Raw genomic sequence first — 22,816 nt, 5'->3', positions numbered from 1 at the left:
ATTAGAAAGGATCAGAGAGAGAAGAGACCTTAGCCATTACCTAGTCCAAAGCTTCCCTGTTCCACAGTTCAGAAAATTGAGGCTCAGAGAAGGACAGAAGTTTGCCGAAAGGCACACAGCAACTTAACAGCAGAATCTAGAAAAGAACCCAGTTCTTCTCAGTCCTAGGGCTCTTTCCACTACCCCATACACCTTTACACTTAATAGCTGCCAAATAACACATAGCTAACTACTGATCAAAAGAATGGACGCATAATCAAAGTTTGATTCCATAAGCCAAAAGAGGTCATATCTGAAGGTAGACAACCACCATGAATTACAATCTCTTTGTAAAATAAGAACAATCCTCATCCTATACAATGTAGGATGCCCCTTTTAAATGTTATTGACTAAAGAAACAACTGGAGCCCAGGATGGTGAAAGGCAATCTTTATGCTACAAACATCCCAAAGGATAGTGCAAACGAGGTGATATGACACCTAATACAGCGAGCTATAGATATTCTCACTATTATCTGCAGGATGTGTCAGAGTGCACAGTAGTGTTGGCATCAGCAAGCTGTGTAACAGTTTATCTGTTTTCCCCCTTAGCTTGTTGCTTTTATTATGCCATGGGAGAAAAAGTAAAAACTAAGATGTTCCATCAATAGGAGGGAACGTGTTTTTAAATATCTACTTTGTCTCATACATCTCATTTTTCTCAAAAGCTTTCAATATGCCCATTATGTCTGGGTCCTAGCACACAGTAGGTGTGCAATAAGTGTTCCTTAAGTGAATCAGAGGATTATAAACTTTGAGGGTTTTGAGAGAACATAAATGTCTTGTAATTAAAACAGAAACAGCTATTCATGATTCATGGATAAATGAATCATGCTATTTTATTCTCACAACAACGCCTGGGAAGGAGGGAGTTTGGGTATTATGTTTCCCCATTTTACAGATAACAACAAACTAGGGCTATGGAGAGGTTGTGACTTACCTGTAGTTGCACAAAAAGGGCCATAGAGGAATCTGATCTGGGAACCAGCTGTCCCTATCTATCCTCGGGCCAGGCCTTTGCCTTTCCCACCAAATCATGGTATGTCTTGGTTGTTCACCTGCTGTCCGGAACTGGAACAGTCTGAATTGTGACTATCTTCTTTCCTAAGAAGGCAGCTGGATTTCTGAAGTCTTATTTATACACACTATTCTTGAGAAATGGGAATAGAGGTAGATTAGATAGATTGATCAGTTGATAGATATGATAGGTAAATAAGATGATAATGAGAGAGAGAGAGCTGGCTCAGAAAAAAAAAAAGACTATTATGAAAGATAGAAGACAGGAGGAGATAGAGGAAAAAGGCATCAAAAGGCCTGTGTGTTCCTCCCACCACATCCCTCACCCTGGCCTGCCCCAAGCTGACATTGTGCCATCCTGAAAAAGTCCTGACATACGGACTGGAACTTGGGTTCAAATCTCAGCCCCGCCACATTTAAGCTCACACACTCACCAACCAAGTGACCTGTAGCAAATTATCTCACACTTCTGAGCCTCAAGTTCCATCACCTTACAAAATAAGAATCATGATACCTGTTAGGTGTGACAGTGGTAAAGATTAAATACAAGGCAGGGCAGAATGAAATAATCCTCCAAAGGGCACAGTGCTGTACCAAAATATCAGAAAGTGAAATCTGAGAGAAAGAGTGAGCAGAAGTGTTACTATCTGGAATGAGGCAGATAGTGTCCCTCTCTGGAGAGGGCCCTTGCACCATTCTTTGAAAGCAAAAATGGGTACTCACCCCCAGTCAGCAGGAAGCATACTTTTCAGAGGAGATGCATTAAACTGTTTCTTCACTGGGTCTTTCAATGATCAGAGATGCAAGGTAACTGTGGGGAGGGGGGCAGGAATGGGCTTTTAACCTAGGCTGTGAAATGTAGACAAAAGGGAACTGGCTCACAAAAGGGACTTAGTCTCTCCCTTTGGCTTCCACAGCAGTGTGCAAGCCAACCATGTTAGAGATGGGGGAAGAAAGTAGGGAGACATATGGAGTGGAAAGCCCCAGTTTCTGCCTTTGGGCTCTTGCAGCCTAGTTGGAGGCCACACAAATGTCACAAGCCAGAATGCCTGTCAAGAAAGGCTCGTGGGTCTAATATCATTCTTCTCTGCACTAATTTAAATACATCTCCTCTGCTTTTTTCCTTTAAGGAATACTAAGAATTTATTTTCTCAGGTCTGCTAGCACTAGGAAGACCCTTACTCAGCTGTAGGTTTTCAGTAAGCTCTGATTCATTTTTCCTATCTTCTCAACAGCCCTGTCACCTCAAGCACCCCTCTTTTAGACACACTCCCTTTCAGACACATGCATTGGCTCTCACAGACATCCATGCACACACACACATTCTCAAGCTCTCTCACATATGTATTTTTAGACACACACACACACAGAGAGAGAGAGAGAGAGAGAGAGAGAGAGAAAATGTATTCGCTACAACAGAGAAGGAGGGAAATGAGACTCTGCCATCAAGCATTTGTACCTGCAGACCACAGCTGGGGCTTCTACAGAGAGGGCATGAGACAGAAAAGACCAATGGAGACACTCCCCCAAACTATTTGGACAGACCCCTAGGAAGGAAACCTTTAGAATAAAGTTGTTCTCAGAAACTGTGGTGAGAGCTTCCTCTTTTCCCTTCTTTGTTTCCCCACCCCCACCTGCTTTTCTTCTCCTTTGATTGTCTCTTTCCCCCAACAGGCATCCAATTTGCTGCCAGTTTTCTTTTTCAAAATCCTGTCTGAGTGGCTGTCATAGAGAATTGGGGCTGTGGGAGATGTTTTCCCAGTCGATGTCATGCTAAGAATGGTATTTTAGAACTACATTAAAATAACGACATTTAAAAAAATATCAATATCTGCCTAACTACCTATCTATACCCTCATCAAAATTAGACCACTGCCTTGGCTATGATGCAGGGGGAAAAACCCACCAAAAACAAAAACAAAAGAAACCTAGACCAAGAATCAGGAGCCAAGTTACTAAGCAGCTGAGTAGCCTTGGGGAAGTCGGTGAGCATCTCCAAGCCAAAACACAACTGGGGTGTTTTATTATCAGCTTGTTTATCTAAGAGCAGGGCAGAAACACAGCTCTCAAGTCTGCAGAGTCTTTGATACTTCCACAGGACTTTGTCAACTCCATGACATGGGGTCACACTGCCTATGTCCGCATTTGGGACAGAAAGGCGCCCCTCATCCCTCCGCGGGCCTAAGGGTGCCAGAGAGCCAAGGGTCTAAGCACATCTCCCTGTCTCTTGCTCCTGGAGCCCCAGCTCAGGCTGGCTGCCCTTGACCACAGCTAGGTGACAGCGGAAGAGGCGGCAGGGATGAGAACCCTCGTGGCGCGGACATTGCGCCCTCTGCCTGGGAGGCTGGTCCTGGGCCTCCGGCTGCCACCAAGCTGTGAGCACGGCCTTTGGGCTGGGGTGCGCCACAGACGTCCCGCCCCTGTGTGGCTCGAGAGAGCGCAGAAGCTGCAAAGTTCAACAAAGCCCCGCGGCGCGCAAAGACCCCTCTCAGCTCCCACACCCTGCCGGGAACTCAAAAAATGAAAATTTGCTTGCGAGAACTAGGGTTTAGAGCATTGAACGCGGAAATCTGGAACTTGTGTAGCACTTGCCGGCTTCCTCTCCCTCCCTCACGTCGGGTCCTCCACTTGGAGGGACCCTCACCTCCCACTCTAGCCCCTCAGTGGGCTGCACTCAGGCCCCAGGAGCCCTGCCCCTGCACTACCTCTTGGCGACTCTCCTGGTCCGGCCAGGGAATCAGTGGCTGCGTGACCCGCTGGTCAGTCGTGCGGTTTGGCCACGGCCGTCCTGGGACGAGCTGCAGGCTCGGCGAGCGCTTAGCTCTGCTGCTCAGATTCCCCCACTCTGTATAAAGCTTTCCGCGGTGGGGCAGGGGCTGATTCATAGCAATTTTCCACGCAGCAGCCAGCTCAGTGCCTTACGCATACCTGTTTGCTAAATTCCCTGGGCTACTCCTACTGTTTTTCGCTGTACCCCACAATCTTCTCTCCCTTTATTCAAAGCTGATCTCTCCTTGGAGATTCAGCTCAGGAGTCCCTTCCTCTGAGTGCTCCAAATTTCCCTCCCTGGTCATGCCACACAATCTCACATTACAAGCAAAGGAAAGGCAGAAGTGGAGGTTTAGATGGCTAAGAAACTTACCAAAGGGCACAGAGCTAATTAGTGGCAGAGTCAAGAGGGAGACCCAAAACTCCTGGATTGAAGCTCAGCGCATTTTGCTACCCTTCATTGCTTCCCTTCTGCCCTGATTGCTATGGCATTGGAGGGCAGGGAACATCTCTTGTTGGCCCTTTGCACACAGGGACTGCACCAGCTATAACCTCCTCCCCACCTTGCCTCACTCTTTCTGCTCCTTGTTTCCTGTTTTGTCCAGGGCCTCTGCTCTTGCAAACTCAGAGACAAAAAGGTCATTTTGTTCAAAGTCCCGTGCAAGAGCAAACAGAAGCTGACTTCGCAAAGTCCTCTACCCACCTGGATGAGGATGATCTCAGTAACCTTCCTCCTGCAACACACACACACACACACACACACACACACACACACAACTATAGTCTTCATCATTCTTTTTGTAGCTTCTTGGCACCTTGTGAAATCAGAAGGCATCCACACCTGCCCAAACCATCTTACCTTCTTATACCTCTTCCCCAAACTGCTGCCCTTCCAATCTGCAGCTCAGCACTGGTATGTACAAATCACTCCTCAGTCAAGCAAAAATATATTATTCACAAGTACTAAATATTCTCATCTGATGCGATGAGGGTAACACGGGGTTATAAATGCAAGCTCTCAAGTGGGGAGATTTCAAATATGCAATTACACCCCCTCCCAACTGGATTTTTCTCCTCTCCTGGACAAAGTAAATGGACAAAGGGAGGAGGGTATTGTTGACACAGAGGGACAGGAATGGAAAAGAAAGAAGAGAGTCAAGAATGTCACAGAGACTATGGGTGATCCTGGCAAGAGGGAAGGAGTAGGAGGCAGAGCCTGGGCAAAGTAGAGAAGCAATGAAAGGGAGGGGAGAGGAACGTGGGCTGCTGCTGACTTCAGGTGTACACAGATACTGGGGCAGCCCAGGGAGACATGGACTGCCTCCCAAATGCTCAGGGAAGTGGCTCTCAGATCTCCTGGATTGGAAAATGAGATCCAGGAACCCCGTGGCAAGTCCCTTTTAACCACCCTAGCAAAAGGAGAGTTTCTGGCTCCAGCAGCCACATGGGTGGCGCTCTTTGCACTTGAAGTACCACCTCACCACCATCAGGACCAGGAAGATGCCCTCTTTTCCTCCTCCTTCCTCCCACCCCTCCCCCCACAGTAATTCAATAAATCTTACCCAACACAGGAATGTAATTTGAATGCTCAGGGCAGTTTTCCTTTCCATTGAAGAAGAGGATCTTTCCCTCTCCTCCTGCTGCAAATGGGCTGGGTGCTGCCCCTTTATACATTCTAGAGCACCAGATCAGGAGAGGGGGAGAAAGGGAGGGAGCAGCATTTTGAGGCTGGTCCAAATTGTCCCTGGCATCTCTCTCTCTCTCTCTCTCTCTCTCTCTCTCTCTCTCTCTCGTTGGATTTTTTCTGTAGCCCCTCCTTCTGGCCCTGGCAGCTCTGCTCCCCTTCCTCACTGCAGCATCCTGCAACCAATTTCCCCACCTTTGTGATAATGGGACTGATATTGGGGAGCATCCTTCTGGTGATGTTCGCTTTATAATGTAGGATCTTAGACTGATATACCAGGGAAGGATTTTAGTTGGGAGTGGGTGGGTGTCAAGAAGATGAAACGAGAAACCCATTCAGGTAGCCAACTGCCTTGTCAGGAAAGTAACACAAGTTGGTGTTAGGGGCAGTTGGGAGACATGATTTGAACCCCAGTGCACAGAGAGTCAATTTAGGCAGAAGAATGGCAGGTTGTCGGCTTGAGTTATAGTGATCGCCTTGGTAACATAAATACTGCACAGTATAATAGTGAAAAGGTAGATCACTGAATATCACTCAGCCTCAGTTTTCTCAACTGCAAAATAGGGGAATAAATGCTCACCCCATAGCACCATGGGGAAGAACATGTGAAATAGCATCAATATGGTACATATGGCCTGGCACAGAGGCCCTTGACCCCTGGACTACCTTCTGGTGTTGGGCACAGGAAGGAAAAGAGCTTTCCCAAGGTCACATAGCAAGCAGCAGAATCAGGATTGGAATCTAGGTACCCCAAACACCCCCCCCCAAGAAGGGTGCTTTCCACCTCACTTCCTACTCTAAGAAGGCTGCCAGCGCTATCCTTGGGGACCTGGCTGGAGTGGAAGGGGGTGGGTGGGTTAAGAGCTGATTCTCTGAAGTTGTATACAGAGACTCTACCACTTAGCCCCAGCCCAAGGGCTCAGGCTTATGCTTCATCCCCCTGCTCATCATCACTCGGGTAATCTCCCCATGCCATCTTGGAATGATTCACTGCCACTTTAGTGCCACCTCTGCTGCTCAACTCTGAGACAGTGACTCACCCTCTAGCTGGCCAGGGCCTCTGCCCTCCAGGAAAGAGGCTTTCTTCTTAATTGACTGCAGAAGCCTCAGCCGCAGTGGAACAACGCCCTTCCAGGCAGGATTCAGGATGGAGGGCTTTGAGGAGGAAAGGAATAGCTCCCTACCCCAAAGCTACCACCTGTCTTCCCCACAGCAACTGGGGCGGCACTACTGGAATCCTCTCTCTAGATTTCTTACGATAACTCCTTAAGTGCCCTCAAGTCTCAGCATTTCCAAAAGATTTCACTCAGGACATTTCTTGGCTGCATATAATCCAGCCACAGTGTTGGACACAGTGTGTGGCACTGTGCTGGACACCCACAAGATATAAAGTAAGAGGAGATGTCCCTGGCCCCCAATGAGTGTTCATTACAAATTTAAAAAAATTAACTTGGCAATTTGGAAAGGAGGAGAACACAGGAAGAAATAAATTAGTAAGTACCTGTGAGTAATGGAGGTGATGGACAGATGGGCCTCACTGGAGTCCCAAGGACTGGGGCTGTAACCTGGAATGTCTTGTAACTATCAAGTGGCATCACTAAAATCATTGGTGCAAGCATTTCCCTTAAACACAGAACATCGCTTAAGGAATTGAATGCTAACTGAACCCCTGTCTGTCCTTGCTTAGGGGCATCGTCTGGTGGCCATTTATCCCTCCCTCTGATTCTCCAATTCCCCCAAATTTTCAAATCTTTATATCTGATTAGGGTTGGAGAGAGGAGGAAGGGCTGGAAAGGAACGGAGTTCTTCCAGATCTTAACTGGGATAAGCACTTTACATGTGTTTCCTCCTTCCAACTTCACAACCACCCCGCCAACATACCTCAGTGACTTGCTAAGCTAGTCACCTACAAAGCCACAGAACAGGGATTCGAAGTAGAACGACTCTAAAGCCTTCAGCACGGCGCTTTACACAATGCGCCGCAGGAGGCAGATGTCCTCTTCCTCCACCTCTCCTACCCCCGCTGTCCATCTCAACAGAAAGGAGGAAAGCAGGCGACCGGAGCCAGATGGTCATCTGGCTGCAGAGCCTTCTGGAGTAACCCCTGTAGCAGGTAGCCGGTATCTCAGAGTTTCCTGTGGGGGCTACCTCGTGCTGCAAAGCACCTTTGGCAACTCTACCGCCCCCTGCCACCAGTGGCTCCACAGCCTTGGCCACAGTTCTCGAGAGAGCTTGTGTGCTAAGAAAACAAAAAACAAAAAAAACAAAACAAAACAAAAAAAAAAACAACAACAAAAAAGCAAAAACAAAAAAACTCACCGGTTGCCCAAGAGCTGTCACAGGCTGGTGTGGGCTGCAGATAGCTCTACCAGATTTGGTGACATAAGCGGGAGGGAGGAACATATATGATGCCCTACTATGTGTCCAGCGCGGGGTCAGTGATTTTTATGCAGAAAATTAGTTGCTTTGCAAAATAGTGAGTTCTCCATGAAGAGAAGTCTTCAAGCTAGGTTAGGACAGGTTTCGCAAAAAGCTTCTCTGCAGATTTAAACTCCTTACTTCTTGAAACCAATAATGCCCTGCACCCTTAAGAGTTGTCCACTCTCCCAAAGATAGGAGGAAAAACACCCCCTGGGGGGCAAAGGTCAAGGCGCTGAAGAGTCTGGGGGAGGGTAGTAGGAGGAGCCTCCCGGGGGGGGGTCGATTATACGGGGAAGCAGGGTCCCTGCGGAGCCCTAGCGCTTGCCACCCGCCGGCGGATTCCCCCAACCTTCCAGCTTTCCTAGGTTGCAACTGGCCCCCCCGCCTGGACCGAATTCAATCCCTTTACTTGGGACTGGAGAACAGGCGTTAAGGGGGCAACACCTCAGGTCAAAGGGAAGATAGCGTCTGTGCCGTCACCGCCTCGCCGGCCCATCCCCCCTCCTTCTTTCCCCTCCTCCCCTCCTCGCCCCCTTCTCTTCCGCCCAGAGGGAAGGAGGGGGCGGGCTGTGTGTGTGTGTATGTATGTATGCATGTACGCGTGTGTGCGCGCGCGCGGGTGCGGTTCGTCTGTGTGTGCGTTCGGTGTGTGGCTGGGTGTGGGGTGTGGAGTATATTTGGTTTGCGCTGGACGTGGAGCGTGTGTTTTGTGCAGTGTTTGTGTGTGCGTGCTTGTAAGTTGTACATTTCTGCCCGATTATAGTGTGACTATGTGGGTGCGATCTGGATGTGGGTGTGTTCCATGTATGGTTTCTGCCGGGTTCGTGGTCGTGCTGTGGTGAGTGTGTATGTGTGCAGTGTGCATATGTGTTATGCTCATTGAACCTTGTGTGCATAGGTGTGTTTGATGTGTGTTTACCCTTGGATGTGCTATGCCTGTGTGAGTTTATGGGTGGTGTTTGTTGGGGTGTATAGTGTGTGAGTGAGTTCATGAGCAAAATGTCTTTATGTGAGCCTACTTAAGCTGTGTGTGTTAAAAGGTTCATGTGCATGAAGGTATGGAGTGTGTGTGTGTGTGTGTGTGTATTTGGGTGTGATGTGTTCATGTGTGTGTGGGGATGCATGTGGCCAGTGTATGGGCTCAGATGGAGGGCTGGAGACCATGTGTATTTTGGAGTGGGGTCGCTGCCTGAGTGGACTGGTATGGTGTGTGAGAGAACTGGGTTGTTGAGAGAATCCAAGTGACTGAGCTTGGTGGGTGTTTTTTTTTTAATTGGGGGAGGGGCGTTGCCCAAGGACTGGGACGAAAAAGGAGGTAGGGACCGGAGACTCTGGCAGGGTCGCCGCTGGCTTGACCTGCTGTGTCTGGGTCCTCCTGCCCTTGGCTGGTGAGTCATCGCAAGGCCTGCTGGGGCAGGGTGTGAGCTTACCTGGCTGCTTAGAGGAAAGAAGAGGAGGGCGCTGCACGTGATTGGCCAGGTAGGGCACCTAGGGGCGCGGTGCAGGGGCTGGTGGGAGTAAGCTGGAGAGATTCTTGGTCACTCGCCCAACACCCCTCCCCCCCAGGAGATCCCAGTCCTTGCCTAGCTGAGCCCAACTATTTGCTCAGGGCCTTGCTGTTTCACATCTCCTTGGCTTTGTGTGGGCAGATCCAGTTGCCTGGAATCCCTTTTCCCCTGGGCCTCGTGACAAACTCCTACTTATTTTTCTAAGACCTAACTTAAGAGTCACAAAACTTTCTCTGCTTTTCTCCTTCCCAGTTGAAGGCTCCCTCCTTTGAGCCACCATAATTACACTCTTCATACTTCTCATGACATGATCATACATAACTGGATACATAACTACAATTATTGGTCTCTCCTTTTAAACTCTGAGCTCCTGTAGAGAACGTCTGGTATATAGTAAGAGTAATGGTAGTGATCATCATAATAACGTTACCATTTATTAAGTACTTGCTGTGCACCAGGCATCGGGCTAAGTGCTCTTACAATCATTACCTCTTCGAGTCCTCACAATGACCCTATGAGATAGGTGGAGCTATGATTATCGTTATTTTATACATCACACATCAAGCTCAGAGTAGTAAAGTAACTACTCCAAGATCACACAGCCAGAGGGAGGTGGAGCTAGTATTTAAATACAGGTTTGCTTTGTTCCCTAAACCTTTCTTCTATACCAGGCAGCCTCACGCAGAGTCTCCTGATTCCTGCTAGGCATTGAAGTCTCTATCAAACAGTATCATTTCTCAACAAATCTTTCTTTTGAGTTTACTGACAGCACCAAGAGTGCTCAGCATAATTACTTTCTTTGTCTCTCAGATAGCTGATACCTTCTCCACCTAATTACCTGCTTTGTTGACACCTCAAAATCTTTAATTACTCTAGGCTCATAAGCACCTCACCAGCTCCTGTTCTGGGAGCTCTCCTTAGGCTGGTGCTGAAAGATCAGAGAATGAGCACTGTCTAGCCATAGGGTCAGGGGAATTGGGTATGGAGAATGATGGAGGCAAGGGGTCAGAATGGAGTGAGGGAATGATTTCACAGTTCCCCCAGGCCTGTTTTTACAGCATTACCACCAGAAGTTGGTATGCAGTAAATTTCAAGCAGGACAGTCATCTCCATATCAAGCTGCACACTGAAAAACAAGCAGATCTCCTCCTCCCCCCCCGAAAAAATTCCTGAATGGCTCTATTTTGTATTATTCATGTTTGGTGGGGGCAGGGGGAGCACTGTGCTTGCCTAATGGGGCTCATGCTGCTCTAATGCCTTCCAAGCAGCCTCATATGAGAAATCCAAATTAAAACAATACATGGGGGGAGCACATTTATGGCGGGGTGTCAGGCCAGTCACAGCTTCCAGCTCAGCCCCTAGGGAACCAGCTTAGACTGCTGCAAAGAGGTCAGGGGGTGGAGAGAGAGGGACAATTCAACTGTGGTGAGTCACTTCACCACTTTTCAGGGGGGAAAGCGAGAAGCACGATTTAAATTGTTACAGTTATTGTGCCCTCTCAACTGGCACAAATAAGCCTGGTGTGTGGCCGAAAAGCAGCTGGATCATCCATAAAACTTCCCTGAAGCTGGGCCTGGGTCAGCACCTCATCCTGGGTGGGCAGGAAAAGCATTGCCTAAACTAATATGTAGCCAGAAAGTCTCCTTTTGAAAAAAAAAATGGTGCGGGGTAATAGAGAGGCCAGTCTCAGTCACTCAGGGTACAGACTAGCTGAAGCCCTCGGTAAGTCCATACAAGGAGTTCATCAGACTTTCATTTCTCCCAGCATCTAGTCTCAGGCATTTGGCTTTCCTGCAGCTGTGGGTCAGTCTGACACCTCTTCTGAATATACCAGCTTCTCTTCCACTTCCTCAAAGTCACTCTTGTGAGCCCTCTCCCTCTTCTAAATTTCTCTTCCTGCCTCCCATCCCATCCCAACACACACACACACACACACACACACACACACACACTACTTGGAGCTTAAAATCTGCACTATGCCTTTTTCTCTTTGGAGTTTATAACATGAGGATTATAAATTATATGGAGAATTGTAAAAGTGGAAAAATGCTTTAATAACTCCCATTACTCTCAACTGTAAACAGAAATTTGCTTGTTTTCATACTAAAAACAACCTGTTAGGGGCAAGGTACAGATGTGAATTTTTTTATTGAGGAGAGAGATCTTGGCTTCGCCATGAGAGTAAAGCCCTTTAAAGATGAGAATCTTTGACTTTTCCATAGGGGCAGAGGAGCATTGGAGTGAGAAAGCTTTGAGTTATATCCCCGGCTCCATGGCTTCCTTGCTGTGTGATCTTGGGAAGGTTACTTCATCTCTCTGAATCTCACTTTTTTCTTATGTAAATTGGAGATATTAACACCTGCCTTAGAAATGCTCAGAGGACTGAAAGGGGTAGAATATGGAAAGCACCAGCCAAATGCCTAACGTGAATAGAAAACATTCAAGAAAAGGTTAATTCCCTCCCTCACTGTACTCCCCTCCACCTTTACCGTATACTCCAGTGTCTCAACCACTTTGTTCAGCGACTGAAGCCGACTGACTGAGCTGCCAATTTTCCTCATTACTGATGTGTCTGACACTCTTCAAATAACCCCTCTTCTTTTAGGACAATGTTTTGATCAGCCTAATGCAGCCCAGGAAGAACTGGACCCTTAGTCCAATTCTCACTCTGCAGTTTCTCCTGGCAGTGTTAATGAGACCAAGGTTTCAGTGGTAATACTCCATGCAGGAAAGTTTCAAACTACCTGCCCAGTATCTAGACTCCCCCGCCCAGTTATGAACTGAACTCCCCAACCCTCACTGCAGGCCCATTCCGGACCCTGTCTCCTATATATACATGCTGTGCCATGGTACTCAAGGGAATGACAGCATGACTATTTCCTGGTGAAACTGCTCCCCCCTACTCCTGCTTGGTGTTCTTTATTCACTGCCACCTAAAAATTAAAAAGGGTTTCAAAGGCCACCCTTTTTCTAGCAGCCACCAAGGTTGGGAGGCAGACAGGGTGACGAGAGAGATGATGGATATTTTTCTGATATCTATTTTACAGCACTTAAAATACAGCTCCAGTTAGTTGTTTATCTGTTTGCAGTTAAAGGAAAGTAAAATTTACCCTTAGCCTAAAATGGTCAAGTGAGAGAAGACCCCTATCTATGCCCTTCCCTCCCTGATGCTGTTGCCTCCCTCTAGAGACAAAAGTAAGTCACTACAAACAAAAGCTGCATTTAAGAAGGAAGTGGTAGGTTAAAAAGTTGAGCATAGGAGTTCCATAGAATCCCCTAAATTGAGATTTGAGGGCGGAAAAAGCTCTGAGAGGCTGGTATCCAGGTGTTCCAAGTCTTTGGAAGATGCTTTCACCTTCTCCTTTTCCCTCACCCCTCTTATTAATCTTGCATGCTACCCCTCACTGACCCCAGACTCCAGCATGCAACATTATCTCTTCGGGAGTCCTTCTGAGGATTTTGGAATTTAGAAAAACTTCTCCAGCGCCTACCCATCTCTGCTTCTGAGGAGGCCCATAGCCTCCGCTTTGAGGAGGGAAGAAGGAGGGGTAGCAATGAAGGGTCAGGTGAAGCAGGGGTTTAGAATAGGCTCTGGCCATTTAATAAGCTTCCCTGAGTGCAGGGACCTACTGGTGGCTGGGTATTGGGTGCCCATCCTGAGGAAGCTGTGTGGTTTCTCAAGAGGTGTATCTGAGATATAACAGTAGCTGCCAAGGCTCATCAAACATGCTATCTACCTACTTCTGCTGATACATGTGAGAACAAATGATACTGCCAGAAAGAAACAGAAAGCATTTCCTAGTGACTCAGACGGCCAGCAATGAGGACACAGGTGGTATTTGCACTGCATCTTCCAGTTGAAATGTGCACTTTTTCTCAGAAAGGAATCTATAAGTAATCAAATAGATCAAAGATCAGATTTTGGACTCTGGGCAAGGGAACAGCACCAACATCATATTGACTACCTAGCAACTGTCTGTTGTATATCAGCATAGGGCTAGGAGCTTTGCAAATGTGATCTCTTTTAATATCATTCAAGCTTTGAAATCACACCAAGCCAGGTCAGAATCCTTGCTCAGCCACTGTGTGGCAGTGGACAAGTTACTTAACTTCTCTGAGCTTTTGTCTTTTTGTTTTTGTTTTTGAGCTTTTGTCTTTAAAATAAAGATAAGAATACTTACCTCGGAGACAGTTGTCATGAATGTTAAATGAGATCATTTATGTAAAGTGACTGGTCCATAGTACATCTTTGGAGAAGGAAAAAAACACATCTTTTGATACCTGAGCCATAGAGAGTATTTAATGTAATTGATATACCATATGAATATGATTATTCTTATCTATAACCTGGAAATGTAGGCATTATTATATCATTTGAAGAGAGGTTAAATAACTTGCTCCCCGCAACACAGGGCAAAAACAGGCCTAGATCTCAAGCCAGTTCTGCCTCTTCCCACCCAGTTTTAGAGGGCATTTGATGGTCATTGAGAGGCTGACCTGATCTAGTCATTACATTTAAACCACAATTTGAAGGGGGAAAAAAGCCCTTAAACACTGTATAGTGGGATTCTAGATAATCATCTGATTTATTTGCATATCACAGGCCCTGTATTATCCTTTTTAAAACATTTTTAAATTATAAGAGTAATATAAAAACAAACTTGATAAAGGTTTTAAGAAACAGAAATAACAATTATGGCACCCACTTAATAGGATCTCTTAATTTACCTTGTTGCTGAATTTTCTTCCAGTCTTTCAAAAATGCATACTTGACACAATTATAACCATACCATTTCCCACATTGCCACATATTCTTCATGAACACCATATTTATGGCTGTAGACTAGTCTAACAAGTGGTACATCGTAGAGTCTATTTAACCATTCCACTAGTTTTGTACGTTTAGGTTGTCTTAGTAGATGAGCATGAATAAAGGAATGATGTTGCTTGCACCATTGCCATAATCACCCTCAGGGAGGAGCCTGAGGTACATTCTGCAAGAGTATTATTTTCTGCCAGTTTTCATCGCACAGATTCTGTCTTTAAACCTCATGGTGGGTAAAGTGGCTAATCTGAGAGCTGTCACATTTTTTTCCTATGGGAAAATGTCTTTTGAGGTGCAAACAAATGATTTACAAAGGAATTTGGGAAGTCCTACCATTGGTGAATGGGGGTGCTCATCTGATAACATGACAAAGGGAGTGAGATGTTGCACTGGCAAACTTGCCCCAGCTCTGAAAAAATAATCCTGTTACAGCTGAATTGGGCCTGGTCTTAGCAAATTGATTGGGTCCCATCTCCAAGAAAAGATCAAATTTGTATGTAAAGTGGGCCCCGGGGTCCCTTCAGCTTTAGAGTTTTGGCTGCTTTACAGAAGTTCAACTGTCTGAGGCTAAATCCAATGCCAAGAGCAAACTGGAAGAGAGAATTTCAAGTGGGTCAATCGTGCTGTCCCTTTTCCCTGGGTAAAAAGACCTTTCTGGGCCACTATTCTTCCCAAATCTCCATGATGCCTCGTCCAGATGTCTTCATATGGTTGTCCATTGTCCACTACCACTGTCAAAAGATTACTCTGATATACCAACTGTCTTCTGAGAAAGTTGGAGGTGGGTGGGTGAGAGACATTTAAAATACTTCCCCCTACTCTATCCAGCCAGTGGCCAGCTACTTCCCTCCACCTCTGACTCCAGAGGATTTCATGAAGATATCTGAAGGGAGGCACCCATGGCAAATTATAGCCCTACAGAATATCAATAGTTATGTTGTACAATCACATGAATAGTTATTATTCATATTGCACAGCATTGGTCAGGGAAGAGAGTAATGAATGGGTTCTTACCTGGTCAAAAAAAAAAAAACTGTACCCAAAGACTAATTATTGCAGAGTGCTGTCCTGTGACTTAAATGAGATCATACATGTAAAGGAGTGAGCCTTGGGCCCAGCACCTGGGAAGGGCTTCACATATATTGCCTGCTATTATGAGTAATGGAGCTGGTGTGGGCAGTGACGTGCTACCGGCATATGTGGGGGGACAGGTCTCACTAGAATAGACATTCAGTAGCAAATCTAAGATCTCACACTTGGGTTCAAACACCAACTAAATACAGAATGCAGACACTGAAAAGAACTTGGCTTGACTGTAAAAAAAAAAAGGTAGCTTCAATTGAAATTGTGTGTACAATTGTGAAATTGTACTTCCAATGTGAATAAACCATTTGTGTGAACTGTGTGGTATGTACATGAGATTTGTGTGTAGGATGTGCACTTGTGATATGGGTATATTGTACTGTGTGTGAAAAGCACACGATGAGAGTGAAGCATGTGTGTTTGTACATCCGTGATTTGAATGTGGGCATGTGTGGGTGTGGGAATGTGTACGTATGTGCATATTTATGACTAAGTATCTGTGTACCATGAGTGTCATGTAGGCCTCCAAAAGAGGGGAAGTCAGCCATCCAGGACTATATTTACAGGGGCACAGCTGGAAATCCTCTTTTGGCCAGGTCATTAGGCATTCACAACTTGGAACATGTTCAAAGAAGAGCAGCTAGATGCGGGTAGGAGACTTGCAGCCATGTCACATGTCCAACAGATGAAGAAACTGAGGAGGTTTGGCCTGCATAAGAATAGGGGTGAGTGGGGGTGGGGGAATGGGGAGGGCTGGCACTCTTCCATTGTGAAAGGATCATGAAGGTCAGTGCCAGGGCCAGAAGGACATAGATTTGGGTTCCATTTAGGGAAAAGTCTTCAAATTTAAATAGACATGGATGTCTTTAGATAGGGATGGGCTTTCTTGTGTGATATTAACCCAGTCCCAATGGGGTTATTCCTAAAGGAAACTTCCTATTTGTGATCTCATTGGAGTCACATGACAACCTTGTAGGCCAGGAGGGGGTGGAATAGTTCCCCTCCCTCCTTTTCTCCAACAGGGTGCCTGGGCCATTAAGGCCTTAAAAGGCATTCATAAAACTCCCTCCCCTTTTTTTTTTCCAATTTACTAGGATCACATAAACTTGAACAAATATAAAGAACAAAAAATTAAACTCTGTGTGTATGCAGATATCTTTCCTTCTCAGAGATCTTGTGGCTTGCCAGAGACTATACTTGAATTTGCTAACCACGCTGCAATCCCTCAGCAGTAGTCAGACTCCTGGGATGGTTCTCAGCAGGGTGCTGAGGCTGACAAGAACTGAAAACAAGTTTTTGCTGAAATAAGTTGTTGAGGCCCACCCTCTCCCTGCCTCTCCTCCCCCGCCTGTGAGGGGGCAGAGGAAAGAGGAGACAGCCCCAGGTTTTGTCTATGGCTGGTGACCAATGACGCACTCTCACCAATATAGATTTTGGAGGTGGAGACTATGGAAAAACAGGTGGCAGTGGGGGCAGGTGGCAGCCTGGAAGGGGTGGGGCCTCCCAAGGGGGAGTGAAGGACAGTGTGGGTAGGGGTCCCAGGAAATCTCAAAAAGAAACAAACAGTCCTCTGAAACTTTAAGGAGGAAAAAAAATCGGTTTTCAAAAATGTGCATTATAGAAGCAGTTCCAGGAAAGGGGTGAAATGCCACCCACATATTTTGATCCGTGCTGTGATCTTTGCACATCTATGGCCTCAACTCCACAGGGAAAGGGGAACCTAGAATTGATTTCAAGCACCCAAGTAAAGACCCAGGCTAAAGACCCCAAGCCTCCGCCCCTGGGCAGTTTGGGGCAGTGGGCAGTTGGCAGGGCTTCAACAGAACCAGATTTGCTGCCGACTCCTTGTATGACCTTGAGCAGGCCTTTTGCCATCTCTGGGCTTCAATGTCGCCATGTCTTAAATGAAGGGGTTGAATTCGACGACTCCAAGAGGCCCACGGTGATACTCCGTAGTTAAGATTGGGATGCTAGGGACAAGATTCGGGCAAAAGGACCTCCCTCCCCCCTCATCTTCATCGTCCCTGGGCCCTGGCCGCGCAGCCTGGAACATTCCCCCTCGGGGCTTTAGGGCCCTTGGGTTGCGGGGTGGCGCGTCGGGCCCCAGGCCTCCGCCGTCTCCCCGCCCGGTGAGCCAGCGGCTCCGCCCCCGCGCTCACCCCGCGTCCCGCCGGGCCATTAGCGCGATTGCTCGCGGTTCCCGGCAAAGCTGGTGATTTATGCGGGGCCTCGACGGGGCAGTCCCTGGAGCCAGGAACAATTAGCTAAAAGCCAGCGGGAAGGGAGGCGAGGGGGCGGCGAGCCAAGCCCCAGGGCGCCCAGCCGGGGCTGTGGCCGCGGGCTGCCCCGGGCCCGAGCGCCCCAGCCCCCAGACTCGGTGGGCCCAACTCACCACGGCGGGGGCGGGGCTCAAAGGCCGAGGCGAAAAGGCAGTCCAGGATCCACGCCATGACCCGCGCCGAGTGCCGGCCGCCTGGCAGCTGGCTTCCGCGCCGTCCCCGCACAGGGCCGCCCTAAGTAGCCCCCGGTGACCACGCCCTGAGCCGCACCCTGCACCCAGCTCGGAGTGTCTTGGTCACCGGACACCTCGGGCTTGTCACGAAGGGGGCAGGGCCTCAGGGGAGCGCCCCCTCCCTCCGGAGGAGAGGCCGCTGGTCCCGTAGCCCCTTCCCCCACCCGGAGGGAGACCAAGATGCAGCTCCTGTCCCGGGGAGCTCCCTCTGAAGGCGAGACCCTGCCCCTACCCCGGGGAGCCCCGAGTCTGAGGGGAGACGCCACCCCAGCCCGGGTGAGCCCCGAATCTGAGTGGGAGGGGAGGTCTCTGCCTCCAGGAGCTTTTGATCAGGTGCGTAAAAGCGGGCCTGTCCCCAGGAGCTGGAATTTGTAGGCGAGTTGGTGCACCTGTCCCAGGGAGCCTCAGATCTGAGAGGGAGGCTGTATCCAGCCCTACAAATACCCGCGATGGCGAGGACACATCATCTCAGCCCTGGGGAGACCCAGTCTAGTGGGGAAGCGGTGTCTGCCCCAGGAGCCCTGAATCAGAAGGAAAGGAACCGCCTCAGCCCTTGAGAACCTTCTGTCCTAGGAGAGGCATCACCTCAGTCCTGAGTAGCTCCAAATCTGATTTTAAATCACTGTTCCATTCTACAGAACCAAGAATGTGAGTAGGAGAAAAGAGCTTTGCCCCCTCACCCACCCAAGGAGCCCCAAAGCTGAGACTAATTTTACTGCCCTTGCCTTTGCGGCTCCCTCAGAGAAGAGGGAGATGCTATGCTTCCTGAGAACCTTCGTTTTTAGGGGATTAAACTCCAAGTGAGATGAAAGAACGCAGTGTCAAGTATATGTAAGTATGGAGTGCCCCCCAGGTGCCACTGACTTACAGATTCTGCCGCCTATACTTTTTGCTCAGGGCCCTGGCATAGGAGGGGCACCAACATTTATTTTTAGAAAGAATTTGATATTTGATATTTCAATGGGGGTGGTGGTACTATGTTGGATTTTATTATACTTCTTCTATGACTTTGTATTTTTAAATTTTAAATACATATGGGGGCACGTACCATAATGGGTTCAGTGTTTAGGGGCATCTGGTAGTAGTAAACCAGCCCTGAGCTGCTTAAGTCCGGAGGCCCAAAATAATTTCTCCCCCAATCCTCCATTGGCAGTCGTGGAGACGTGACTCTGTGCCTTGTTTTTCTCCGCTGGGAGAAGGGGCTCTGTAGATCAAAATTCTAGTGAGGAAGTAGCAAGAAATATGAAAAATCCTCTTCCAATAGCTCGATTGCAGGCCTAAGGAGAGGAAACTGCAATCACAAGTCCTTTGGGGAGAGCAGTTATTACATTTGCTTTGTTAACCACTGATATTAGCATTAATGCAGCAGAAGGGGTGCATAAAATGGAAGAATCACCTGTACTTTGTCATGCAATTCTTAGCAAAGTTGAGGTCTAGTCAGAGTTTAAAGGGTTTCCTTCCACTCATTTTCCTTCCTTTCTGGGAAACATGGTACCTCCCTGCCTTTGCACCAATTTTAAGATCATTTCCAATTTTCTCTGTTTTCTAAAAGCAATCAAAGACAACAAACATTCACCAGACCTGCTCTTTTACCAATTTCTGCTGTACAAATACCCAGTCATCCAAGCCAAACAAGTCTGACATCTAGAAATGTCCAGTTTCAGGCCTTGGATATTGAAATCTCAGCCTTACCTCTTCCCATGAGCTTATCACCACCAGCTTTTGTCATGGCATCAATGGGTTTCTTTTTTTTTTCCAGATGAATGAGGTAGGTTTTTGTTGTTGTTGTTGTTGTTGTTTTGTTTGTTTGTTTGTTTGTTTGGCTCCCTCCTGGGGCGGCTGCCTGCTCAGTCCAATCCAATGGGCCTCAATAATTAAAGTTTCTCTGCTTCCAGTATAGCTCTACTAGAGGTACAAACTCATGACAGCTGGCCTTTGTTGCCTTTTTCTGGAAGATATGATGTGGTAAAGGAACAAAGCTAAGGATCCTTACAAACCTAGATTGAAAGCCCAATTCTGCTATGTACTAGCTATGTAATTGCAGGAAAATTATTTAGAAAGCCTCTCTGAAGCTTGGTTTTCCTCATCTGCCAAATGGGGATATTGATGGTTGTGAACAGGTTCCAGCCAAACTAAGGCTAACTCTTTGGGGGAAAAAAGAGGGAGAAATAGAAGTTCAGAATTCTCAAGAAAATGTACTTAACCATTCGAGTTAGCAATTTCTCCTCTCCATTTTTTTTTACCCACCTCCTCTGCCACTTAATTACTTAGTGTTCAGTTTCCTTTGAAAATCTTTACCCTTAACTAAATGTCACATAAAAGGGGAATGCATTCATCTATCAATCCATCCACTCTTCCGACAAATATTTATCAAATGTTCTTTGTATGCAAGATATTGAGCTATGTATATAATGTTGGTTCACTGAGTGAATGATTGCACAACTGTTTTTAAGTGTATAATTTGAAAACCTATACAATAACCTGAAAATATACTTATGATTATTTTAAATGAAAAATAATCAACATGCAAAATGTATGCATATTATTATATAAACAGTACAAATAAGTAATAAGCTTATACATAGGGGAAAAAAGGCTAATAGGAAACGCACCAGAATCTTAATATTGATCGTATTTAAGCAATGCAATTATGGGCAATTTTTAACTGTTTTATTATTTCCATATTTTAGTATTTTCCAAACTTTCTTTAATAAACATATATCATTTCTGGACTTAAAATACACTACTTATAGAAAAAAAATCTGTAACCTTGTCTGTGCTGAAGAAAGGCTAGGGGAGTGACTGGTGCCTTGAAGCTGGGGTCATGCTATTGGTGCAGAGCACTGGGGCTGACTTTGGAGACCCAGAAAAAAGCTGAAAGTTGCTCTGTGAGTAAAATGCAGGACTTCTTTCCTGTGCAGAGGCACATAACCAGTTATTACTGCTTCTTCCCAAGAATACAGAGGCCCTTAGCACCCTCCCCCAGCAGTCAGAAGCCTGCTAGCCTGAACCTGCAACCTCTCACCTAAGGTGTGTACTCACAAGGGGCCTGTTGGGTATATCTGCCCTCACCCTAACAGTGCAAGGCATAGAGCCTCTGCAGGGTCTTTCATTGCAATTCCAATTAAAAGCCAAGCACCATGCTCCTTACTTCTACTTAGGTCATTGTCTACCATGAGGTCTTTCACAGAAAGAAAATATATTTTAACTGGGATATTTTAACGATGACGAAATCAAGCTGGGGGCTTGTTGACTGTGAGAAGGAAGGCTTCAAACCTTCCTATTTTTTTTCCCTGAAACTCAAAAGCACTTGTAACCCAGGAGAACAGTTGTTAATTAAATGAGATTTCAAGAATGAAAGCTGGTCATAAGTTGGAGTTTCACAAAATATGGCCCATTGGACCAGATGTAGCAGAATCACTTTGGATGTGCTGTAAGGATGCCGATTCCCTGCCCCCATTCGAGACTTAATGAATGAGAATTTCTGGGCATGGGTATCAGAAAACTGCATTTTTAACAAGCTCCCCACAGGGGCTCTTATATCCAATAAAATTAAAGAAACTCTGGTACAGTGGAAAGACATCTTTCCCTGAGAACCCTTGAACATGGTGTCTCCTCATTGTACTCCAGCAACAAGGAGCACTGGGGCAGCCATCTGGGGAATGTGATCCCTTTCACCCTACTCTACTTCCCTTTGGTGTGTGGGTAAATATATAGCAGGAGAAATTGAGCAAACCTCAAAACTCAGTGGGGACTAGTGGCAAAAAGAGCATACTCCATAAAAGTTATCCATTTGGATTTTCTGAGAACCCTGGTGTATGCCTATATAGCATTTTTCAGTCTGGCTACCTCATTTGGACTCCCTACTTGTTGGGTTCCTTGTGTCACACAAAGACAGCTGAAGTACAGTGGAAAGAGCGTGGTATGTAAAGTTCAAATATTGTGGGAAGGGGGAGGCTGGGCATCCTGACCTACTGGCTGGATGAGCCCAAGTAGGTCAGCTACCCAACCTGAGCACCAGGCTCCTCTTTATCTAATGGGGATCCCCAACCCCTGCTCACCTCCCTCAACAGGTTGTTATGAAAGACTCCGCAATTTTAGGAGGGAGATGATAAGGGACTCTGCCTCCAGGCCTGTGGATGGAATTAGCAGATTGGCAACCCTGTCTCCCAGCACCTCCTTTAGAGGAGTCCCATTAGAAGGTTTACGTGGTGTACATAGGGATCATATGTGCTCTTGCAAAGGGGCTATTAACCTTAGGACCTCAGGACTTTGCCTCTCTGCTTTTCTGTTTGGGAAAGATTTATCTGGGTTCTTGGTAAACATAGCGAAATTCTGGCTCAGGGATTGGGGGGGAACTTCCTCATTTTTCAAATGAGATTATACAAAGAAAACTGGAAGTTCCTTTCTAGCTACTTAGCACTCCTAGGATACATTGCTTCCATAGCACATCTTTTCCTGCCAGAAGTCGATTGCTTCCAAACTTTTCATATAACCAAAGCCTGACAAGGTCCTGGCACTATCGTCATGAGGTAGAAATAGGAGATAATTCTTCCCACTTTTAGTTAGAAAAGCTGAGGCAAAAAAAAAAAAACAAAAAAAAAAACAGTAAGTGACTAGCCCAAAGCACCGAGAGGATGAGAGATGAGCCAGGACCAGCTTCCAGATCTTGTTCCCCCCTCCTATCACCACCCCGTTCTTTTCCAGTACCCCTCACTAGATCCCAGGAGCTGTCTGTCACAGTGTGCTGACACCACTCAGGGAAATGCAAGTTTCATCCTGACACCAGAAAGACGGAGCTACGATTACGCTTCAGTCCCCAGGGAGGCAGAGAAATTGCTTTTAGTTGACAAGTGCATCTCCCACACACATACCCCCTCTGGTTGAATGAAAAGATAAAATCAAGTTTAAAATCCCAAATGCTCACTTAATTTTGTAAAGCATTTTGCTCTTTGAGCT

General features: G+C 46.8%; 1 protein-coding gene across 7 annotated transcripts in view; it reads right to left on the bottom strand.

Annotated features, from left to right (window-relative positions):
- ARHGAP36 (Rho GTPase activating protein 36) overlaps positions 1–22,816 on the bottom strand; it is a 51,478-nt gene that overhangs the window by 13,193 nt on the left and 15,469 nt on the right. For 2 of the 7 annotated variants that reach the window (XM_025983176.2, XM_025983179.2), the window contains exon 1: positions 17,738–22,462. The exons of 1 other annotated variant lie outside the window; for it this stretch is intronic. In XM_025983176.2, coding sequence (XP_025838961.1) covers positions 17,738–17,795 — 58 coding nt within the window. In that variant the 5' untranslated portion in view covers positions 17,796–22,462. Of the gene's footprint in view, positions 1–3,760; positions 3,968–13,618; positions 13,719–17,737; positions 22,463–22,816 lie in introns of those variants that run through there. 4 more of the 7 variants (XM_072744833.1, XM_072744834.1, XM_072744836.1 and 1 more) reach the window with 4 other exon arrangements.

This window comes from Vulpes vulpes, chromosome X (assembly GCF_048418805.1).
Source record: "Vulpes vulpes isolate BD-2025 chromosome X, VulVul3, whole genome shotgun sequence".
Lineage (NCBI taxonomy): Eukaryota > Metazoa > Chordata > Mammalia > Carnivora > Canidae > Vulpes > Vulpes vulpes.
This window is presented reverse-complemented; position numbering and strand designations above follow the sequence as displayed.